This window comes from Trachemys scripta, chromosome 8 (assembly GCF_013100865.1).
Source record: "Trachemys scripta elegans isolate TJP31775 chromosome 8, CAS_Tse_1.0, whole genome shotgun sequence".
Lineage (NCBI taxonomy): Eukaryota > Metazoa > Chordata > Testudines > Emydidae > Trachemys > Trachemys scripta.
The window spans coordinates 51,488,994-51,511,260 of NC_048305.1; the positions used below are offsets into that span (position 1 = coordinate 51,488,994).

The 22,267-nt window shown below is 42.0% G+C and overlaps 1 protein-coding gene across 5 annotated transcripts in view; it reads left to right on the plus strand.

The window, feature by feature from the left end:
* Positions 1 to 22,267, plus strand: part of RALGPS2 (Ral GEF with PH domain and SH3 binding motif 2) — a 297,768-nt gene that overhangs the window by 70,173 nt on the left and 205,328 nt on the right. For all 5 annotated transcript variants that reach the window (XR_004646742.1, XM_034778255.1, XM_034778258.1 and 2 more), the window contains one exon: positions 1,361 to 1,411. Coding sequence is in view for 4 of the 5 variants with exons in the window: in XM_034778255.1 (XP_034634146.1) it covers positions 1,361 to 1,411 (51 nt within the window). In the remaining variant the exon portion in view is untranslated. The remainder of the gene's footprint in view (positions 1 to 1,360; positions 1,412 to 22,267) is intronic.

Here is a 22,267-nt window from a genome sequence, read left to right on the forward strand (position 1 = left end):
CCTGTTTGGATTGATAGCTGCAAGGAGGTAAAAATAATTGTAGTGGTCAATGATGAAAATGAGAAGAAGTAAACACCCTAACAGACATTATAGTTGTGATTGGAAATAAAATCAAAACATGAGGAGGTATTGTTGACAAAAGTTAACAGCTTATACACAGACATCATGCGTGTACTTAATATTCCCAGGGAGTTAAGAATTTCATTGGGTTTGATTATTGTGACAATTTTCTCCTGAATGATAATTTAATAACTATAGGCAGTTTTTTAACGATGTGGTGAAAAGTCTTTTCTTCTAGAATAATTCACCTTTTCCTTGTCTTCTAAAATACACTGATTTCGTTTGTTTTTGTAAGAGATGGTTTCAGTCACCCAGGTTTGTTTTTAAATTAAAAAGCAGCTCTTCTGTTTTTAGCATAAACACATAATGTAGACTATTGTGGTTGGTATGGGTGAAAGGATTGCAGGAAGAAACTCTTACGTAAAGGGTGAGTATGGAATAATAACTAACTGAAATTCACAACTTTGTTCTATTATTCGTTGCCTCTTAAATGAACTTGTGAGGCTAGGTCTGTCTGATTTCCCTTAGTTTAGAAAACTAAATACAAAACTCATCTCTGTCAATAGTTCTTCTCACACAGAAACACAGCTCCTCTCATCACCTTTGCTAAAAACACAAAAAAGCAAACCACTGTTTATTAATTTTAGCTGGTGGGAAGGAAGAAAATTCTTTTGTTTTTAATTTTTGGCATATAAACTGATACTATAGTGAGGGATGCCATATAAGAACTTATAGAGACAGGAAAAATAGACTTTTGTCTCGTGTGTCCTTGGGACAGAGGAACCACTCAACTTTGTGGTTCATATGTTACAAACATGAGAAATGACACATGATTGATTAATGAGATGCAGAAATGTTTCAAAAGAAACACACACGTAAGAGATGGCTGTTTGGAGGATTGAGAGAAACTGAGTTCGTAAGGAATTGAAAGTGCTTTCTTGGCGATTTTTAGAAATCTTTCTATATTTGACCTAATAGCTTATACGTTTTAAATCAGGACTCTCATAAACAAATGCAGGATTCAGGTCATAAGAATAACTTACTTGCTTGTAGATAGGATTATGTTTATTTGAATAAATGTAAAATACTGACCATTGGTTTATACTTTGGATATGCAGCATGTCTTAATGGTAATAGCAAAGATACTTGTTGGTAACAGATTCATAATATCGGATGTTTCCAGCATGATTATAGTGAAACAACAAAATACAGCAGAGTACAGTTGGCACCTTATAACCATGTAGGATTTTAAACAGACAGAAAATTAATTTTGAATGTAATGTATGACTTTGTATTTCAGGGTCAGATAACACTAATGGATGTCCCGGTATTTAAAGCTATTCAGCCAGAGGTGAGTAGTTCACAGGTTTTGTTTTCAATTTTAAATGAAAAGGGTCAAGATCTTGTGATGTCAACCAACAAACATAAATTCTGGAACTGAAGAATATGTATGCTCAATTATCCTGAGTTTCCATTTCTTATAGCTTTGAAGCAGATGGCTTTAAAACATCATGAGGCTATCTGGATCTAATAATGGTGTGTTTTGGGAAAACTATTGGAATTTAAACACAGTCAAGTAAAGATAAAATGAAGTGTCTGTCTGAATGTTTCTTTTGCAGTGTTTCTGAATGTTAAACATCTGTGGTTGAATATGTATCCTAATACTTTAAAACTTTTCTTACTAGTTGAAAGACACATTTGTTATATTGGTGGTGTATTGTCTTTGGACCTAAATGACCATAAATATGATCATAATACGCTTTTTGTACATTGATAGTATACTGATAGGCCCGTTTGACTTTTTAGTGTCTGGTTACATTTTCCATATAACAAGTGAGCTACATTGCTTGTCTTATTGCTAGTTCTCTAATTTACATAGAATACCCATACACCTGAATGGTAATGAAGTAGGTGATGAAAAGGAAATAGTGGATACAAGTATTAATAATACCCAAAAACATACATCAGCAGTTGAGTGCTTCATTCTTTTTTCTACCCAAAGCACATAAACAGAGTGAGGATTATAGTATTGTTCTACCCTGCCTGATAGAAGTGTAGAATAATGGGATGCCTTCCCTATGGTGAATCCCTTTCTCTGTCCCATAAACCCACTCTGTGGTTCTGAAAAAGGTCTTCCTGGATCAACTGGGATGTGGCCCAAAAGAAGGTGATGGGAAGAGACTGAGTGATTTTACCATTTCCACTACAGATGCAGCATGTGAGCATAAGGAGCTTTTATGTCTAAGACTATCTGAGTAGTCAACAGAATTCTTCTGCCACTGGCCATTCCAGTGTTAGCTGTTTAGCTCTGCATTTAATATAGCTTGGTCCATTGTTAGTACTATTTTCAGCTGTTGATGCTTTGTGCCAGTGCTGTTTCATGCAGTTACTCCATCACCTAACTTGTCTTCTTTTAACTTGACCTAACTTCTGGGCCACTTTATATAATTTGTCTTATATTCTGATTAGTGGCATGTTTCATTTCTGTCTATGGGAATTGTGGTTGATTTACACTAGATTAATTGCAGTTACAGCTGAATGCACAGTTCCCAACAGTCCTGGGTTTTGTGGGACTGTTATGCTTTGACTCACAAAATCCCCTGTCCTGTTAGAAGTGGGGGCTGAACAGTACTCTAACCCCACACACCGGGGCCAGATCGCAGCGCCTGGAGCAGGGAGCTGAGCTCAGGCATCACTTGGGACAGGAGTGGTAGAGGCAATTTCTGTGGAGCAGGCTCACTCTGCAGCTCCCTACCTACCGAGTGTGGCCATGACACAAGTCCCCCTTCCTCCCCTTTCTCACTTTGCGTTTTGTCAAATCTGCAGTGAAAGTGTTTTTAAAATGAACATGAGCTGGGTCATCATCAGAGACGATCTGCAATAACATACAATATATGGCATAATGCAGGTAAAACAGAGCAGGAGGCATACAATTCTCCCCCAAGGAGTTCAGTCACAAATGTAATTAAAGCATTTTTTTAATGAGCGTCATCAGCATGTCCTCTGGAATGGTGGCCAAAGCATGAAGGAGCATATGAATGTTTAGCAGATCTGACATATATAAATACCTTGCAATGCCGGCTACAAAAGTACCAGGCAAATGTCTGTTCTCACTTTCAGGTGACGTAAATAAGAAGCGGGCAACATTATTTCCTGTAAATGTAAACAAACTTGTTTATCTTAGCAGTTGACTGAACAAGAAGTAGGACTGAGTGGACTTGTAGGCTCTGAAGTTTTACATTGTTTTGTTTTTGAGTGCAGTTATGTAACAAAAAAATCTATATTTGTAAGTTGCACTTTCACGATAGAGATTGCACTACAGTTCATGTATGAGGTGAATTGAAAAGTTCTATTTCTTTTATCATTTTTACAGTGCAAATATTTGTAATCAAAAACAATGTACACTTCGATTTCAGTTACAACACAGAATACAATATATATGAAAATGTAGAAAAACATCCAAAATATTTAATAAATTTCAATTGGTATTCTATTGTTTAACAGTGTGATTAAAACCGCGATTAGTCGCGATACATTTTTTAAATCACGATTAATTTTTTTAGTTAAATCGCGTGAGTTAACTGCAATTAACCGACAGCAATCATTTTTAAACCTATTTTAGTTTTTCTTACAGCTTGTCTACACTAACAGTTTGTGGCAAGCTGGAGCGTGAACATACTCTGCACTAGCCTGCAACCGACTGTGTAGACAAGCCCTGAGAATCATAGAATTGTAGGACTGGAAGGGACCTTGAGAGGTGATCTATAGAGCTCTGTGTCTGTCCCGGATGTTGCGGAAGTCATGGATTCCATGACTTTCCGCGACCTCCATGTCTTCTGCAGTGGCCAGTGTGGCTGGCTCCAGGGCCAGCTGCTCAAGTGGCTCCAAGGACCGCCACACACCAGTCACTGGTGGAGCGGTCCAGGGGACAGCCACACCAGCTGCTGCTCCAGTGGCAGCAGGCAGTGGTCCCCAGCCACAGCAGCCGTGGTCCTCTGGATCACCGCAGGTGGCCGTCCCTGGCTGGGCAGCTGGGCAAAGCTGCCGCAGTCCACTTGTCCCAGGCAGGGGTCCCCAGGTGGCCAGCTGGAGCAGCTGTGGTCAGGAGCCCCTGGCAGCTGGTGCTGCTGGCCCCCTGCAGCGGCCCCCCAAGACATCCCCTCAGTGTCGTCCCTCCTCCCCTCCCCCCGGTTATACTAAAGATACCTGCGATTAAAAGTAATGGACAGGTCACAGGCCACTAATTTTTGTTTATTGCCTGTGACTTGTGCAAGACTTTTACTAAAAATACCTGTAACTAAATCGTAGCCGTAGTCATCTAGTCCAGTCCCCTGTACTCAAGGCAGGACTAAGTATTATCTAGACCATTCCTGATAGGTGTTTGTCTAACTTGCTCTTAAAAATATTCTACGATGGAGAGTCCACAACCTCCTTAGGCAATTTATTCCAGTGCTTAACTACCCTGACAGGAAGTTTTTCCTAATGTCCAACCTAAACCGCCCTTGCTGCAATTTAAGCCCATTGCTTCTTGTCCTATCTTCAGAGGTTAACAGTTTTTCTTCCTCCTCCTTCTAACAACCTGTTACGTACTTGAAATCTGTTATCATGTCCCCTCTGTCATCTCTTCTTTGAAAAAATTGGGTTTGTTTAGTCTAATCTTCCCTCATAAGTCATATTTTCTAGACATTTAATAATTTTTGTTGCTCTTCTCATTTAGTCATTTTGTTTCTCTTAGCACAGATTAAATCTAAATTTCTGAATATTCTTTACGGTGTTGAAATATTTTTAATTAAGTTCTAAATGCTTGCTGTTTAAGTGACATCAGAATTTGATTTCTCTCACATAAGCTTAATTATCTGACAAAATCCAGAGCTGAATATCTAAACTTTTTATGGTAATTTTTTGTGGTGGTTATCTTTTGGCATCAAAATCAATGGAGAAACTCAACCGACATACATAAACACATCTTGAGCCTTTTGCCTAGATCTATAGCATTGTAAATATATCTCAGAGCTAATTCTTCCTGTCTATATTCAGATATTTACCATAGTGTTATAGTCCACAGTGAAACATAAGTTTTAGAAGAGGTAACTTTTGAGGGCTGGCTCATGTCAACATTTTTCTCCTAGAAGCAGGTATATTCTAACAAACAACCGTTTGAGAGTGTACTTTTCTAAATTATTAAGAGAATTTTAAGCTCTTTGATAGATGTGTAGAAGGCATATCACTCTCAAGCATCTCCTCCAAAGACCTGGGTGGTAACGGTATGGCTGGGGGGAGGGGGACTGTTTCTCCTATTAAATATTTGACTTCTTTCTTGACAATAATAAGTCAAAGTGAAAAAATGTGCACTTATGGTACCCACAATATCTTAACCTTTCTTCATACTCCTTTAGTCCCTTCTTTTTGGGTGGAATGCATTACAGAACATTAGTTTCGTCCCCTCAGCTGATTCTGAGTATTCCTGTTTGTGAGATATTGCTGTCTGGTGTTTATGAACTTCAGGAACCTTATAATGAAGTATTTTTTGTTTGGATTGCACTGTAAGTCCCTGACAACACCAAACATTCGGAAAGGAGGTTATAAACAGTAGTGCAGTTCCCCAGCCACTTCACAGAGTGTATGGATTTGGCTAGCACAACACTGTATCACTTTCTCTCTCTCGGAGACAGAGGTCCTCTTTTGAAACATATAGGAAGATAAGAAAAGCTAGCTTCTATCAAAGTAACACTACATATCCTCTGATGCCTCCTCTGCTGTCACATCATTCTTTGCTACATCTCTTCTTTGCAAAACACTGACTTGAAGAATGTGTTTTAGGCTTTAGATGCAGACACCATATCCAGAAAGAAGCTAGTTCAAGTACTCTTTGATAAGTGTTTTTAAAAGTATGTAGCTAATTTTCTTCTATTGGAACAATAATCCCAGTCCCAGAAAAGAGAGATGCTCTGTTTTCTACTTCAGGTTCTCTGCATCAGTAAAAAGATCTTTGTCCAGTTCTGGACATCTCTATCTTCAAACTCTCGGTGCACATGTGTTCAAAAAGTTGATGGTCCGGGTAGCCAACTTGAGACAAGCGCAGCTGCACATACTGCCACTTGAACCATCTACTGATAAAGGTGCAGTTAAATGAGGTGATGGCTTGACATTTCTCCACAGTCACTAAACCATCCAATTCCTGGCACATCATGGATTCAAAGTGAAGCAGCAGAACTTTTTGACCCATCTCAGTAATTCTTAAATCTGGGATTTCTGAGCCAACCTAAGTCTTGTGCTAGCGCTGAAGAAGAAATTCAACAAAATTCATGCCCTTCACAATTTGCAGCTAGTTGACCTGATAGTAGTTTGTGGAAATGATTTTTGGGGCAGTACTCCACCTCTTTCCCCTTTAGAACTTTCTAATCAGGCACTGGTGGGAACAGAATATGTATCCTTATTGAAAATCCTAGATATTAGTCTGTCTCTTCAGTGGTAGTCTCATCTCTTTAAGGACAAACCTTGGGAAATTCAAATAACTGTCACTCACTATTAGGTTGGAAAGCTCATGTAACCTTGCATGGCACAGGGCAAGTGGCGACCTCAGGAATCAAACTCCTGGAAGTGTGGGGAATGTAATAACCAGCTTTCTTCCCAGGGTCCCCCTGCAAATTGCAGATATCCATTAGGAGAGTGACAACAAAACCATTATGACTCAAGTCAAGTGCCAAGATGGAATAAAAAGTAGGAGCCTAAACAGAGATCAGATTCTTTACCTGATACACCTGTCTCTTCTTCAGAGCCATATACTTCTATGGCAAAACCAGCATTCAGGTTCACTTGCAAGCTAAATGCAGGAATAAAGGAGCAAGACTAGCACACCATTGTTCAGATTGCATGTAAGTGATTTCATACGTAAATAGACTGTTTACACCCAAGTCCAATCAAAAGATAATCCAATTCTGCTCTTGGCCATGGCACCCATAGGCCAGAAGAGTGGATGCCCAATTATTCTCTGTCTGAGCCTCCAGGGTCATGCCTTTCCCCTCCTATCCAGTGTAGCCAGAAAGATCAGCTAGGGTTTGGATTCAGTAATTTGGATCACCTCTTACTGATATAGGTACCCTTTCCCAGCCTGATTTGTATATGCATCAATGGGTGGGAATGACCGTTCCTCATGATCTCTGTTTATAAAGAACAGTCTTTTACTACTTTTATTTACCATACAAGATGACTTTGCAAGTGAGTAAAATACTGAGGACGGTTCTACACTAGAAGCGCTACATCGGCTGCAATGTAGCGCGTCCGGTGAAGATGCTCTGGTGAAGTCCTGTTGGCGGTGCTGCCTGGCAAAGGCAGGCTACTCCCTACCTGTTCCGACACTGTGCTGTGCCCCGGAAGTGGCCAGTAGCAGGTCTGTCTCCTAGGTGGTGGAGGGAAGGGTGGCAAAGGGCTCCGCACTCCGGCCAATGGGAGCTGGGGGGCGAGGGGGGATGCTTGCAGGCGAGAGCCACTTGTGCGCCTCCACCTAGGAGCCAGACCTGCTGCTGGCCACTTCCAGGGCGCAGCGTGGTCCGCAGTGCTAGGACAGGCAGGCAGCCTGCCTCTGCACCCCTGCTGCGCTGCTGACCAGGAGCCGCTTGAGGTAAGCCTGTGCCCCAAGCCCCTGCCTGAGCCCCCCCAAGCCTAGAGCCCCTTCCTACACCCTCATCCCCCCAACCCTCTGCCCTAGCTCTGAGCTCCTCCCACATGCCAATCCCCTCATCCTCAGTTCTATTGGGTTGTGGGCTTCAACAAGTTTCTTCAACTGGGTCACCAGAAAAAAAGTTTGAAAACCACTGCTCTAGAGTGCAGTGATTCCAGAGCAAAAACCTAATCAGTGATTTAATCAGTTGTACTGCAGCTAGTTATATTATGCTTTTCAACTGAGGCCAGGTCTAAAATACAAACTTACATCAGTATAACTACATCTCTTGGGTGTGAAAAATCCATACCCCATGAGCAACGCAATGATACCAACCTAATCCTTGATGGAGACAGTGCTATATCGATGGGACAGCTTTTCCCGTCAACATAGCTATTGCTTCTCATGGGGGTGGATTAACTGTGCTGACGGGAGAAGTGTAGCAGTGTCTTCACTAAAGTGCTATGGTGGTGCAGCTGTGCTGCTGTAGTTTAAGTGTAGACCTGCCCTGAGTTCCAGAAGACGCATCTGAGGAATGTATTAACTGCTTTTCATTGAAACATTGGGTCCTTTTCACTTCAGTTATTCAATATAATGAATTATAAATTATCAAGACAACTACTGCTACTAATATCCACACCAGTGAGTTTTTAACTTTTTGTAATGTGTTTAGTTCCTTTAGCTAGATTCTGACTAGGTTAGATAATAAAGTTTTGAATCATTTGGATGAGACAGTGCAGGAGGGATTATAGTTGGGTGTGGGGTTACCACTAGCTATAAAAGTTGCATAATGATTTCCATTATGAACACTTATTTTAACTCACTCTGATTCGCTAAAACTTTCACCTTCCAGCTGAAATATTTTTCATACTTGTTCTCTGCCCCAGTCTTTCCCTACCTTAAGCCTTGATTGCACTAGAAAACTGAACTATTTGTTAGTTTCTATTCCATTGGTATAGAAAACAATTTAAATGCCAGTGTAGAGCAGATAGTTTTCAATACCATTCAAGAAGTCTGTCATTCCTTCTAAAATGGTGTTGAAAATGGGATTGAAATGGTACTTAAACAGTTTTTGCTACCAGTTCAGAAAGACATCTTGCTTAAAAACATTTTCTGTAATAGTTTCATTTCTTAATGTAGACTGAGCTGTAGATTCTCCAGACAACTTGGTTTATTTCAAGGCTCAATCAGGTTCCCTACTCCAGTGTTGGGAGATTTCCACATGAGTAGCAGGTATTGACATTGACAAAAATTTTGATCCTTTTCTACAGATATTGGAGTACCCTGGTGCCTTTTAGAATGAAGGTTTAGTGCTATTTGAGTTGGAACTGTATGTTTGATGCAGCATAGCTGGATATTTGACCTGAGACTGCTTTGGCTAGGTCTACTAATGTGAGTGGCACTGATAAAATGGGATCATCCATTTTTTTTTTTTATTTTAACTCCGTTTGTAGGTATTCAGTAAGGCCAGTACTTGAACACAACACGACTGTTTTGGTTCCAACTTTTGATGCACAAGATACTTACTGTTTTGAGATGTCCTTTCAAACCATAACAAGCCAGTCATAGGAAGTAATTTTATATCCATGATTCTCAATTTTTTCTCACTTTCCAGGTAAATAAGACATACATTACTGATTTACTGAATTTTAGGAAGTTTGCTGTCACGCTGGAGAATGTAACCTCTTATAAGGGACATTTTTCATGATATTACAGCATCTGTTTTGCATTTGGCTGTTGTTTAAAGCTGTATATCTTTGTCCTCTTCGTGTCCACCAAACTGTGATGGATATTTCCTGTTCTTTGAGAACTTTGAGGCAGATCACACTTTACAGTTGGTCTGAGGGTTAGGACCACTCCTTTTGGAACCTTCTCAAAATTCTGTCTTCATATAGCACAAATAGCGGCACACAGTCCTCCTTTGATTCACATCTTTTCAACCAGTTTAGGGGTGGGGATTCATTCCTTCTCCAAATCTACAGTTTTTCTTCAGTTTGGCTTTGTCACTGCTCCCCCAAATTTAGTTTATTAATTTTAATTTGAACGGAGAGCTTTTGAGGTGGCACTAAGTTGCTCCTTGCTCTCTCTGCTCAAGCACCAAGATGATGGATCTAACACAGACAGTGAACAGGACCAGATTCCCCTGGTACCTGGGGACAGGCTAGATTCCAACAGACACACCTCTCAGGAGTCCAGCCCTTTGGTTGGCATGTGAACTGGGACTCTGTCCAGTGGAAGAGCAGGCAGAAGCCAGGAAGGCTCTCACATTTCCTGTATCCTCAACTAGAGCAATCATTAATAGCATGCCCAGACAGCACTTAATTCAGTAGCTGAGCTGATTTGCATGCCCCTCCCCTCCATTGCAATTGGGGACAAGTACTATGGGACATCTAATAAGCATCATGTTCTTAGCACTCCCATTAATTCAGTATACCCCAACCTCACTCGTCCAGAAGGTAGTTAAATATTTCACCTTCTTACTGGCATTTCTGTTCCTTGACTCCCAGCAAATGTCTCCCAGGATATGTCGCTTAATGTCAATGGATTGGTAAACTGTACTCCTTCCCACTTCCAAATTATGCATGGGACAGTTCTCTGCCCTCATAAATAGGATAACCCTCCTAGTGGACCGTCAGTTCAGCCCTCTTAAAACATAGGGGATTGGCAGTCTTGAGGGCTCTGCAATGGAGGATGTCATCCTCAGACTCTGCAAAAACTGTGTGAGCAAAAGAAACTCCTGGTGTCGGTCAGTCTCCTCCCTTCTCCTACACCAGCCCCAAAGGAAAAAGAAAAACAAACCAAAGACAAAAAGTCCAATGGTATTCTGAGCTTGAATTCCCAGTTTAGCCTTGATCTGTCAGCACCAATAAGCACATGTACTGCAGAAGAAAAAATGAAAAAGATCAAGAACATAAAAAGCTTCTTCACCTTTATCATTCTCTTCCCTCCCCTGATTAACAGACTCTCACATTGAAGTGGAAGAAATAAAAATCAGGAAAAATTCAGGCTGTTTCCATCTATATATGACTTTTCAGTAGAAAAAGAGGAAAGTTTCTTCATCCAACCCAGGTGAAGCAGAGGAAATGGCACAGGAGACACTTTTGCTTCCACAGCTATTCAAAACCCTGGAAATTCAGTCTGAAGCTGCAGGGGAAAGGGAATCTGTTGAGTATGACAAGCAAGCAGCCTGCAAATACTTGCCATTTTTTTTAAAAATATCAAACCAGATTATAGGTAAATCTAGAAGCTCTAGCCTTTGCCTGAAGATGAAGATTGTAACTTTGACCAAAGAAGATGCACTGCCTTCTCTTGTTCAGGATATGTGATTTCCCATCAAAGAGAGAGAGAGAGTTTCTTCCTAAGTCTCCCTTATCAGTAGGGTAAATGAATGGTGATCTTCGAGGTGTAGCAACAAAACCTCTTGTAAGCCTTGAGATCCTTGGCTCAGTTATTCTGCTTCTCTAAAACCATCCTGGCCTGGACTCTAATGAGCTTATACTCTACTTCTAAGGTCAAAAGGCTAAGGGAAGCACTCCAGAAAGTTTTCCTAAAATTACATTTGTCTCTGTGGCACTGGATTCATTTGAACACATGGAATCAAAATCCCCAGTAATCCCTCTTTCCTGAGGCAGTACAAGAAAGATACTGAGAGCCATATTCCTATCTTGGCTTCAGCAGAGCTATGCTGATTTACACCAGATGAGAATCTGGCCAAGAAAGAGTACATAACACTGTTCCCAATCTTTTAGCTACAGAAAGGGCATTAAAACTAGAACAACCATGTTGATGTACATAAAACAAGTATATGGAATAATACAGATAAACATACAGGAACCAACAGAAATGCAAGCCCCACAGCATAAAACTCTTATGAAGGTGACTTTTTTGTTTCCCTGTATTTCAACTATCTTGTGGAATCCCTTTGAGACCTGATAGAGAAACACTAAATATAAGTGAACAGCAATAGCACAAACTCTTTAAATGAAAAGAAATTGATACAAAGGAACAGGAGAAAATTAAAGATTACTGTCATAAACTCCACTACAAAACAAATAATTCCAAATTTCTTACCACAAGCGAACTTCAGAAACACCTCAAATGGTCAAAGAATCCATTGCCTTACTAGAAACTGCTTACAGAATTCAAGGAAAATACACCCAAAAAAGTGAAGAGCACCGGAATATCTGGATGAAATGGTCATTAAACACTCCCTCGCCAAAATAACACTGAAACGACAATCCCAGATTGAGTTAACCGGGGAACAGTAGGACAAATCAAAATTCTAGAAGTTTAATGAAGAAGAAAAAATAGTCCATAGTTATGTAAAAATATTTAGAAAGGAATGAAAGAAAAGGAGAGGGTGAGAGAAATACAAATATAACAATTACAACATTCCCTGCCACAGAGACCAATGTGTCCACCCATGAGAAAAGTCTCGAGACATAGTAATATCACGTGCCTCCTAATAGAAATAAAATGACTTACATGAAGAACAAAATCCATGGAAATATAAATTACTATCTTCCCACGGTTCCTCTGTCAAAACTCATTAAGCCACAGTTGTTAAACATTATATAAATAGACTTGAATGGAATATGCTTAAAAGAAAACTACCTAATCTCAGGGGAAAAACGAGTCAATCACATCTGCCACTATCGATGAAGTAAAACCTACTCTAATGAGACAGAACCGTACAAATCCTGGAGTGGACATCTAAATATGCACACTGGAATTAATGTTCTAAGAAAGGTAGATAAACATATAGATTTCCAAGTACCCATGGCAAGATAATGAACAATGAAAAATTATCATTCATTAAAGCCACCATTTCACCCTGGAGTCTTTCCTGGATCTGAGCTTTTTATTGCAAGGCTTGTGAAAATCTGAGGTCTAGAATTTTGACCTTTCAGGGCAGTAATAGCAACACTTGGACCATCAAGCATCACATGCCACTATCCACAGGCTATAAATACTCCATCTCCAGAATTCAAGCCCAATCCTTCTTATCCATAGATGGCGAATGTGTTTCTAGTGTTACTACATTCTGTCTCTAGCCCTACATGTCTTTTAAATTCCCACATTCCAGTTACTTTCCAAAACCTTTTTGCCTCCGCGCCTTTTTCCTGTGTGCAGTGTTGGCTTTGGTGGTTCTTTTTTTCTTGACACCTTGCAATCTTTGCTAGATCTTTTCCAGTGTTAATTCATTGTGTTTCCTGTTATTGTTTATGCTGTCACTTTTTTGTTTAACAGGTGTGTATTCAAAGGAGAAAGGAAGGGAATTTATGCTCCTCAAGGCTTGTTCATATGACAGATACGAAGTTGACAGCCACACGTATTGTCTGTCTAGACTCACCTATCACATAGAGGTAGGGAGTGGAGCGTTGAGACTTGGCCCCATCTACACTGGCAAGTTTCTGCGCAGTAAAGCAGATTTCTGTGCTGTAATTCCCGAGAAGTACACACTGCCAGCCATTTACTGCACAGAAACTGCGCAGTTGTAGCACTCTTAAAAAAAAAACAAAAACACTCTGAGAGGTGTAGAGCTTTCTGCGCTGGGGCTACAGCGCCATGGTGCCAGTGTAGACACCGTGGCGATTACAGCGCTGCGATTGGCTTCTGGGAGGTGTCCCACAATGCCTGTTCTCACCTCTCTGGTCATTGGTTTGAACTCCACTACCCCGCCCTTAGGTGACTAATTGTCATTCCCACCCCATACATTCCTTTGCAAATTTGAAAGTCCTCTTCCTGTTTGCTCGGTGATGTGTGCAGTGATCTCAGCGAATCTTTCCAGGTGGCAATGCCTGCTCTACGCACCAGGCGATCCCCCGCTTTGAGTAATGCCGAGCTGCTGGACCTCATCAGAATTTGGGGAGAGGAGGCTGTGCAGTCCCAGCTGCACTCCAGCCGTAGAAATTATGATACCTATGGACAGATTTCATGATGCATGATAGAAAGGGGCCATGACCAGGACACATTGCAGTGTAGGGTAAAAATGAAGGAGCTGCAGAACGCCTCCACAAGGCGCCGGAGGCAAACTGCTGCTCCAGTGCTGTGCCCACGAGCTGCTGGTTCTACAAAGAGCTGGACGTGATACTTGGTGGCGACCCCACCTCCACTGCAAAGGCCCCTGTGGATACTTCATTGGCTCGCGTGCCAGTCGAGAGTGGAAATCTTGGATGAAACCAGGAGGAGGAAATCTTGGATGAAGAAGGGGAGGGGGAACCAGAGGCAGAGGATGGCTCGGAGACCAGAGATGCATGCAATCAGGTGCTCTTTTCTACCCTGGAGGAGCCTAGCCAGTCACAGAAGTCAGATCTTGGTGAAGAGCAAACAGGAGAGGAGGCCCTTGGTAAGTGGATCTGATTTTGGGATTTGCTGAAGCAATTTATTGGGGCAGGAGGGTTGCAGAAAGCAGGCTTGTCTCCCACCGCATGCCTAGTCTGAGCAGCAGAACAGGCTGTTGATAGACTCCCTCACTTCATGGGAATCTCCCTCAGAGGTCTCCAAGAACCTCTCATGGAGATACTGGGCAATCCGCTACCACAGGTTCCTCGGCAGAGCTGCTGTGTTTCTTGCCCCATTAATGGTAACTTTCTCGTGCTACTGTGCGGTCCTGGGCGGGGGACCATTGCTGCACACAGGCGAGCTGCATAGGGGCCAGGGTGGAAGCTGCAGTCTTGGAGGAGACCCTCCCTTGATTTCCCTGCTCACCCTCAACAGCGAGATATCTTCCATGATGATCACATCCTGTGGAAAGTGTGGGGACAGGAATGGTTATCAGGCCCCCCCTACAGTGCTGGCTCTCCCCAAGAGCCACATGCCCAGTGTACAGCAGGCTCCAGGAAGAGTGATTTACCCTGCCCCTGTGGCTGTTCAACATTTTGGGAGTCTTGTGTCTCGTGTGCTTGCCTGGGGGTCAGCCAGCTAGTGACAGGTGTGTGAGTACTGGCTGTGTTTTAAAGCACTGAATCAGTGTTGTCTGTGTTGCAAACAATACTGCTTCTGTAAAATGTTGCATTTAAACTTCACAGAGATGACCTTGGGAGCCCAGCCTTCCTCTGTTATTGGCGGCAGAACGGCTGTGCAGAATTAGAAAGTGGCCACAAAGAACTAAGGAGGACTTTCTCTGTGAGGTTATGATGCACTCTGCTGCTGAGAAGCAGGAATTGAAGGAGTGGTGGGACAGCGAGAAGAGGGAATGAAAGGAGAACATGGCATACTAGAAAGAAGCCATGGAGCGGCTCTTAAAGGTTATAGAGCACCAAGCGGACACGCTGCAGGCGATATAGCTCTTCAAATGGAGCAGCTCCATGCCCCCCCTCCCCTGCAGCTGCTGTCACAAAACTTTCCCAAGTACCAACCCCCCCCCCCCCCCAACCGCCAACACACTGTTATCAACCTCCTGGCTCCACTCTCTCTACCCGCAGCATTCCATTCCTCTCTCCTCACAGTCCATCAGTGTGGACTCCCACTACCCATTGCACTCAACACCCATCCCTCTGCAGTTTAGCCCTGCTGAAGTACAGCACCCGCTGCATTGTACTCCAAAGGAGAAGGTTGTGTATGATCCGTGGCCATACACAAATCTTTAGTCATCCCAGAAACCCTTCTTCTTTGGAGACCTTCCCTTCCTCCATCTTTCTCCCTGCTGATGTATTTTTGTCATTTGACACTTTCCTCTGGTTGCTGTCTTTTAATAAAATAATTGTGTTGGTTTGAAAGCAATCTTTATTCTATTAAGTGAAAGCAAAAAGAGCACTGCAAAGCAACATGCAATTATGTTAAACCCCCTTATTGTATCATGTGCACCAGTTACCTCCTAGCATTACAAGCCCTGCAATCCTGAGCATAGCACCAAATATTAGTGGCTTTCAGCTTCAAATTGCTGCTTCAAGGCATCCCTGATCCTTATGGCCCCGCGCTATGCCCCTTTAATAGCCCTGGTCTCTGGCTGTTCAAACTCCGCCTCCAGGCACTGAGTCTCTGCAGTCCAGCCCTGAGTGAAGCTTTCACCCTTCCCTTCACAAATATTATGGCATGTACATCATGCGACTATAAGCATAGGAATATTGTCATCTGCCATGTCCAGCTTCCCATACAGGCATCGCCAGCGGGCTTTTAAATGGCCAAATGCACACTCCACGGTCATTCTGCTCGTACTCAGCCTGTTGTTGAACCACTCCTTGCTGCTGTCAAGTTGCCCTGTGTATGTTTTCATAAGCCATGGCATTGCGGGATTTCCCAGAATCACAATGGGCATTTCGACTTCCCCTATGGTGATCTTCTGGTCTGGGAAGAAAGTCCCTGCTTGCAGCTTTTTGAACAGGCCAGTGTTCTGAAAGATGTGTGCATCATGCACCTTTCCGGACCAGCCTGCGTTCATGTCTGTGAAATGCCCACGGTGATCTGCAAGCACCTGGAGAACCATTGAGAAATACCCCTTGCGATTAATGTACTTGGTGGCTAAGTGGTCTGGTGCCAGAGTTGGAATGTGCGTGCCATCTATTGCCCCTCTGCAGTTAGGGAAGCCCATTTGTGCAAAGCCATCCACGATGTCATGCACGTTGCCCAGAGCCATGGCCTTTCAGAGCAGGATGCAATTAATGGCTCTTCACACTTCCATCAACATGACTCCAATGGTCAACTTTCCCACTCCGAACTGGTTAGTGACCGATTGGTAGCAGGCTGGAGTAGCCAGCTTCCACAGTGCAATCGCCATGCACTTCTCCAGCAATGGGGCAGCTCTCATTCTCGTGTCCTTGCGCCGGAGGGCTGGGGTGAGCTCATCACACAGTCATGTGAAAGTTCTGCAGCCAATGCTTGTCATCCGAGATGTGCATCACGATGTGTTCCCATCACTCAGTACTTGTTTCCCAAGCCCAAAAGTGGCGTTCCACTGTGGTCAGAAGCTCCGTGAATGCCACAAGCAATCTCTGATCTTGCCACATGAAGTAGCTAAGACACATGTTGCACTGCTCTTGCCTTTGCAGTTTAAGGAATAACTCCACTGCCACTCATGAGGTGTTGGTCAGAGCGAGCAGCATACTGGTCAACAGTTTGGGATCCATTCCTGCAAACTGAAGAGGCAGGACGTGCAGTACACAAACAGTTGAAAGATGGTGCCAAATATGACAGAAGCACAGGGATTGCTGGGATACGAAGCATTGCATCATGGATTATTGGGACAGGACCCAGGATGCCCTGTGATCCCCTCAGTCTTCCCACAACTCTTAGCAGCAGAAGAGGAAGAGGTGCTCTGTGGGATAGCGGCCCAGAGTGCACTGCTTTGAATACTGCTGAAAGTGCCACAAGTGTGAACATGCTATTGCGCAGGCAGCTGTCAACGTGAACACACAACAGCGGTTTTCCTGCTGAGTGGCGCTGCAACTGCTGGCGCTGTAACTTTGCCAGTGTAGATGTGCCCTTAATGATCAGATGTCATTCTGTGCCCTTAAGATGTGGGTAATGCCTTTGATCCTTCTTGAGGCATTCCAAGAAGACTTCTTAAGTCTGGTACAAAGGCTGGCCTGGAATGCTTCAAAGAAGAATTTTTTCGGGTTTAAACCTGATTCAGTCAGATTGCAAAGTGCTGAGACTCCATGCTAGTACTACCGATGCAAGTCTGAGGTACACGTTTAAAAAGGAGGTACCATTTCATTCTTAATGCATGTAAAATGGTGCTTTTTCATGAACCCTGACTCTTCTCCTCTCCCTCACCTTTCTTGGTCTTGGAAGTCTTTCTTCTGCTCCCATCAGCTATTCCTTCAAACTGCTCCCTCGACGACATTCCCCAGCTGATCTTCTTTGTTCCTATCTTATCCTCTATGCATGCTTCTCATTCACCACTCTACTCATTTGGCATGTCTTCTTCAGACTTTCAAATATACCAATGTCAAAAAACAAACCAGCCTTGCCCTGTCTTCATCTCCCCTCCCTCCCCACCCTCTTCACCTTCGTTTTTCCATTTGCCTAGGATTCCTCTCTTTCCTTTCCCATCTGTTTAGGTGCCCTCACCAAGTCTCGAAACCTTCTCTGCCAAAGTTGTTAGAACTTTTTGAACACTAACTACAGTCTGTGTTAAAGTTAATGCAGCTTCCATGTGATATATTTTATGATTGTCAAAATATCAAGGATAGGGATGATTTAGATAGGGTGGAAAAAATAATATAACAAGGAATAATGGGATAAATTTCAGGAAAAAATTTTTAGGCTGACAATGTCAGGAGGATTTCCTTACACTGCAAAATTTTTAGGCCGTTCACAAGTTTTCAAAGGGAAATGGTAGAAGGCTTATGGATTCTGATCTTAAAAAATCTAGACTGAACAGAACACTAGAATACACACTTAGGAAATGACCCTGTGTTGTCACTGGAATGGTCTAGATGACCTATAGGAATAATAATTAGAGATGGGGGAAAAGCTATTTAAAGGAGGTCTGATCTAAAATCTTCGCAATATTGCCTTTGCAGTTGGATTATGTTGCCATGATACTGTCTACTTTTAGTAAAGGGAATAACTTGAGAGTGCTGAAGTCATGTTACTTGCTTGGCAAAGGCAGAACTTTAAATATTTTAATGGAGACCACTGATTGGTTTTCTGTTTAGTTTCTGAGATTTTTGTTTGTCTTTAATCCTTTTGAAATTTGTACTTTGCATCTGAATAAATGGCTTGGTGTGGGATCAGTTGCTAAAATAATCTGAAACTAAATATTAGTTAGGCAATGCACGAGTGGTGCTGCCCTACGATATTAATCTTCATAAATAGTTTACAGTTTGAATTTTATTGTGGCAGGAAAAATTTATTCACTGATTATATAAGAAATGCCATATCATCAGACATGCAGTTATATGAATGTTGTGCAGCTCTTGTGTGGATTATAATCTTGAAATTAAAGGCTCTCTCTTCAACTGGCAAGCAAATCCAAATATTCCTATAAAAACCTATTTTTCTGTTCTAAGATATTATTTTTAAAGTCAGAAAACAGTATTGCTTTAGTTCTTACTTCTGCAGTTGTACTGGATACCTGTATAATTTAGAATTTACTCAAATAGCAGCTTTTTTTATCTTGTAAACTGGAAATTCTGTTTGAAGGCTCTGACTCTGTCCTTAATTCACCTTGTATCTGGGTATTGCAATGCTTGTGGTATGGGAAATTAAATGTTGTATGTTTAAAAACAAACACAAAAATGTCTCAAAGCAAATTTATAGCTGAGCAATACACTGCTTAAAAAAGGTTAATATAGAAACTGTAAGAATAGCTTTAATTATAGATAGGTGAATGTTGCTTTTATGCTAATATAGAAAGACCATTACTGTAGTCCAGATGAATAAGCCTAGCAAATACGTTCTTGTAGATAGGCAGTATTTAAAATAAGGAAAATATAAGATGTTCAAAATATACTTGGTGGCTTGCCCACTTTTGATTATTGTACTTATTTAGGCTAAGGGTGGACTCGATTTAATTATGGATTTCTACATAAAAGTGTATTTTTGTTGGTTGTTATAAGCTTAATACATATTCTTCACAACTCAGATAGATATAGGTTTCATTTTTAGAAGGTACACACTATACATTTTTAAACAGTGATTTATTTTGAAAACTTTTCAGACTAGTTTTACAGCTATATCAGAAAATGAATGATTGTTTGGTTATTTCATTTACCAAAGGTAATTGAAGCAGATAGTTCACCTCCCAATGACTTCATAAATATCTCCAATTCAACAGGTTAATCATTAATATTTGGAGGATTTTCTTGCCATACTGTATTAGGAGGAGAACATCACGAGACAGACATTTAAATTGTTTTATTTAACTGAAACAACAACATTATGTATTCTGTTTTTTTTTTTTAACAGCAAACATAATATTTTAACATAAGAATTTTGGAATTTAGTTAAACATTCAAGTTTTTTTTTAAATCAGGTTTGTTTTTGTTAAAATTGTTTTTAACTAAAATAGTTAAATGAAATATATATTTAAACAAAAAAAAACAACCCAAAATTAAATTGACTATGTTAGCCAGGTCAACATGAGAAACTTAAAATATTGTCTTCTGCAGCTAACTCTGTCGTCTTCACCTTCATTTTACTGTTTGTTCATAATCTGGAAAACAAAAACAGGCTTTCCTGCTTTTTTGAGGTCCCAAATGATTTCTCAATTTGGAATGAAGTAGTCCAAAGGAAGAAAATATTCTTTCTACACTGGCAGAAGGAGCTACTGCTGTTAAAAGTGAAATTATCACTTCAACAGTCTCTGAATCCAAATGCTTAAGTGACTTCCACCAGTTCACTGGTGTGACTTCCTTTAAACATCATCAGCAAACATATATTTCTTGAATGGTTCTTATTTCCAAACTAGGTCTCTTTTACAGCCTGCTGCCCTGAAAGGTTTTCCTTTCTAGTGAGAGAATGGTATGGTAGATCTCAAATCAATGAAGTCTACATTTAGAAAGACCTCAAGATTTCTGGAATACGTTGCTCAAACAGTTTTCCTTTTGTTTCTACTGCCTGTCCCTCCCTTCACACCTTTATCTCCAGACTTCTTCTCCTTGTCCAGATCTATTCCGCCCCCTACAATCTTTTCTATTCATTGAACTTTTTGAAACTTTGCACTTTTAGAGAGAGGTAAGGGATTGACTCAGTGTACACAAATTTGCAGAGGGACAATAGGGTTGAGGTCTGTTATTTCTCACCTCTCTTATTTCTTTATTTTTATTTATTTATTTTTGCTGTTAAGAAGCATGTTATCTCTTGTCAGGGTTCCCTCCCCACTCTGAACTCTGGGGTACAGATGTGGGGACCCGCATGAAAGGCCCCCTAAGCTTATATTCCAGCCCTTATAAAACCAGCTTACATTAAAAACTTCCCCAAGGTACAAATTCCTTTCCTTGTCCTTGGACAGTGTTGCTGCCAGCACCAAGTGATTTAAACAAACATTTAGGGAGGGACCACTTGGAGCCCAGTCTCTCCTCCCCCCCCCCAATATCCCCCAAGCCCCTTCAACCCCATTTCTTGGGGTGACTTGAGAATAATATGCCAACCAATAGGTTAACAAAGTGAGCAGAGACCAACCCCTTTGGTTTTTAGGACACTAAAAATCAATCTGGTTTTTAAAAGAAGAATTTTATTTTTTTAAAAAGTATAAGAATCACACCCGCAAAAATCAGGATGGAAGGTACTTTTTACAGGGTAATAAAAATATTTAAAACACAGAGGATTCCCCTCTAGGCTTAGTTTTAAAGTTACCAAAAAAAAAAAAGGAATAAAACTCCCTCTTAGCATAGGGAAAATTCACAAGCTAAAACAAAAGATACACTTCTACCCCAATATAACGCTGTCCTCGGGAGCCAAAAAATCTTACCGTGTTATAGGTGAAACTGCGTTATATCGAACTTGCTTTATCTGCTGGAGTGCGCCCCCCCCCCCCGCAGCACTGCTTTACCGCGTTATATCCGAATTCATGTTATATTGGGTCGCATTATATCGGGGTAGAGGTGTAATCTAATGCATTTCCTTGCTATTACCGTATATACTCGTTCATAAACTGAATTTTTTAAGTAAAAAAGGGAAGCATCAGAGAAGGGGGTCGCCTTATGAATGGGTATAGAGAGGGAGAGGTGGGACACGGTCCCTCCCCCCAACAGAGGGAGCAAGGAGAGGCAGCACAGCCAGAACGGAAGAGGTGGGGCCAGAGTCTCTCCGCTTCTGGCCATGCTGCTCTCTCCCCAGCCTCCGAAGCAGCTGCAGCTCCAGCTCCAGGGCTGGCAGGCTGCAGCTGTGCTGCTCGGCTCCGCCCCTCAGAGCAGGCTGTGGCCGCGCCACCGGAGCACACTGTGGCCATGCTGCTCGGTCTGGCCCGCCGTAGCAAACTGCAGCCGCGCTGCCCAGCCTGCCGGAGCAGCTCCAGCCAGATTAGAGACATCCTCCCCTGGCCCATCCCAGATAAAGTGGGATGGGGAGAGAGTGGGGGTCCCGGGCAAGGGGTGGAGTCATGTAGGGGGTGGTCACAGGGGTTACTCCCCTGACTCCCAGCTTCTCCGTCCCCTCCTCCCCCCAAATTTCCCCACCAGTTGCTGTCTCGGCCCGTCAGGGTAAGCAACTGGCATGCCGGGACACTTTGTTTACTTAGGTTTACCTCCATGCCTGCAGATGCTCAAGGTAAACAAACCATCTCGGCCCGCCAGCGGCTTACCCTGATGGCCCGGGAACCATACCTTGCTGACTTCTGATTTATAGAGTCGGCTTATGAACGGGTTATAAAAATTTTCCATTTTTACTTATCCATCTTGGGGGGGGGGAGTCGGCTTATAAACGAACCGGCTTATGATCAATTTCTGTAATTTTAGATGTATCATTATAGGATCTTTTTTGGATCTGGTTTACCTACTTGGTCTCTTTGTCCCAAGAGGGAATCAACAAAGAGAGCACAAACAAAACCTTCCTCCCCCTACCCTTTCCTCCCCCCCCCCCCAGATTTGAAAGTATCTTCTTTCCCCATTGGTCCTTCTGGTCTGGTGCCAACTAGGTTAATTGAACTGATTAACCCCT